This window comes from Fulmarus glacialis, unplaced genomic scaffold (assembly GCF_000690835.1).
Source record: "Fulmarus glacialis isolate BGI_N327 unplaced genomic scaffold, ASM69083v1 scaffold26134, whole genome shotgun sequence".
Lineage (NCBI taxonomy): Eukaryota > Metazoa > Chordata > Aves > Procellariiformes > Procellariidae > Fulmarus > Fulmarus glacialis.
This window is the reverse complement of record NW_009207777.1, coordinates 1-2,210: the sequence shown is the minus strand read 5'-3', so window position 1 is coordinate 2,210 and position 2,210 is coordinate 1. Positions and strand designations below refer to the sequence as shown.

Sequence of the window (2,210 nt, the reverse complement as noted above, 5' to 3'; positions counted from 1 at the left end):
CCATAATTGTGCACGGCCCCGTGCACGGCTGATCATTAAAGCAATTAGCAAGACTGCACCACGGACAGGGGGATTTTAGGTCGGGTGTTCTCCTTCTGCTGTGCAAAACAGCCTGTCCTGTTGGGTGGCCATGCAGCCTGGGGAGAGGTGCACCCTGTCCCCATGTCCCTCTCTTCACCCTGCCCTTGTGCCCCCAGGTCTGCTGCCAGCAGGACCACGGCAGGATGGGCAACGGGACGGCAGGGCCACCGCGGGCGGGCGGCTGCGGGGAGCAGCCCAAGTATTACAGCTACATCGCCCTGCTGGCCTTGGTGGCCACCATCATGCTGGTGCAGGTCAGCCACATGGTCAAGCTGACCCTCATGGTGCTGATCACCGGGGCCACTGGCGTCGTCAACATCTATGCCTGGGAGCACATCTTTGACCAGTACGACCGCCGCCGTGGCCAGAAAAGCACGTAAGGGGTGGCAGGGGGGTGGGCACGGGTTGGGTGGGCATGGCCGTGCCCACCGCCCACCCACGCCTCACCATCTCTGCCGGCAGGTCCTCGCTGGTCCCCTCCAAGTACTCCATGACGGTGATGATCTTCATCGTGATGCTCAGCTTCTACTACTTCTCACGCCACGTGAGCGACTCACCCCTGCACCCCTCTGCATCTTCACCCTCAGCCCCTGCCCTAATTTTTTGCAAGCTCCGAGGCAGCAGGATTTGTCCCCAGCTGTGGACAGCATCATCAGCTTTTCTCCAAGGAAGCCCACCCAAGGAAGCCCTTTGTCTCCAGGACCGCATCAGTGCAGAGAGCACCTCCATCTCACCCCGTGGTTAGGGCTGGGCAGCAACATGGACCCTGCGAGGGTCCCGTTTGCACTTCGGAGCAGGTCTCATGTCCCCAGTTAGGGCTTCACCCTGTCCCAGAGCCTTTCTCCCGGCTGTCCCCAAGCCCGAACCGGCCCGACAGCAGCCAGGATGCTCCCAGCGCTGGAGGGGACCCACTGGTGGGTGGGAACTGTGGGTGCAGCCATCTCCTCCCACCCACAGGTGGAGAAGCTGGCCAGGATCCTCTTCCTCTGGAAGATCGATGTCCACGACCAGAAGGAGCGGGTCTACGAGATGCGGCGCTGGAACGAGGCCCTCGTCACCAACATGCTGCCCGAGCACGTGGCCCGGCACTTCCTGGGCTCCAAGAAGCGGGATGAGGTGAGGGGCACCCAGGAGGGGAGGGATTTGCCCCCATTTTTTTGGGGGGTGCCCCTCTGGATCTGGAGGCTTTGCCAAGGGCTCTGGCTGAGCAGCTGTGGTTGGGTGAAGATGATGTCTTGGCCATGCAAGGCGAGGTTGCAGAGCACCCTCATTTTTTCACACGTGCCAAGGGAAGATGGCTTCACAGGAGGGTTTGGGTTTGCTGGAGGTGCTGGTGTCACGCGTGGGCACGTCCCCGGCTCCCAGCCACCGTCCCATCCTGTCCCCAGGAGCTGTACAGCCAGTCCTACGATGAGATCGGCGTCATGTTCGCCTCCCTCCCCAACTTCGCCGACTTCTACACGGAGGAGAGCATCAACAACGGAGGCATTGAGTGCCTGCGGTTCCTCAACGAGATCATCTCTGACTTCGACGCGGTGAGTCAGAATGGAGCCGGCCATGGGGCTTGGCCAGACCTTCCCTTCCTGCCCCATCTGGGGGCAGAAGGACCTGCCATGGCCCCGGGGTGCCTGAGGGTCTTGTCTCTACGGTTCAGCTCCTGGACGAACCCCAATTCCGGTGCATCACCAAAATCAAAACCATCGGCAGCACCTACATGGCTGCTTCTGGAGTGACCCCCGATGCCAACGCCAACGGCTACAGCACCAAGGTGAGGGGTCCCTGTGGTGGGGGGACAGCGGGCAAGGGGTGGGCAGGCCTGACCTGCGCTGCCCTTGCAGAAGGAGACCCTCTCGGATAAGGAGCGCTGGCAGCACTTGGCTGACCTGGCTGACTTTGCCTTAGCCATGAAGGTGACGTTGATGAACATCAACTACCAGTCCTTCAACAACTTCATGCTCCGCATAGGCAAGTCCATGAGCATGGGGCAGGGTCTGCCTCGGCATCCCCTGTCCCTCCTTCCCTGCGAGTGGTGGGACGCTGGGGAGGGGCTGTAGTTCAGCAGCTGAAGGCAGCAGGGCTAGGGGGGGACCTCATGGCCCCGACCCATCCCCTGGGACAGACTCTCCTGC

The 2,210-nt window shown here is 61.8% G+C and overlaps 1 protein-coding gene across 1 annotated transcript in view; it reads left to right on the top strand.

The window, feature by feature from the left end:
- LOC104075683 (adenylate cyclase type 3-like) overlaps positions 1–2,046 on the top strand; it is a gene marked incomplete at both ends in the record, with an annotated part of 2,803 nt that extends 757 nt beyond the window's left edge. Inside the window, 6 exons of the mRNA XM_009576265.1 lie at positions 198–457; positions 544–625; positions 1,039–1,197; positions 1,470–1,616; positions 1,736–1,849; positions 1,920–2,046. Of these exons, the coding sequence (XP_009574560.1) occupies positions 198–457; positions 544–625; positions 1,039–1,197; positions 1,470–1,616; positions 1,736–1,849; positions 1,920–2,046 (889 nt within the window). The remainder of the gene's footprint in view (positions 1–197; positions 458–543; positions 626–1,038; positions 1,198–1,469; positions 1,617–1,735; positions 1,850–1,919) is intronic.
- Positions 2,047–2,210: the final 164 nt, after the last annotated feature.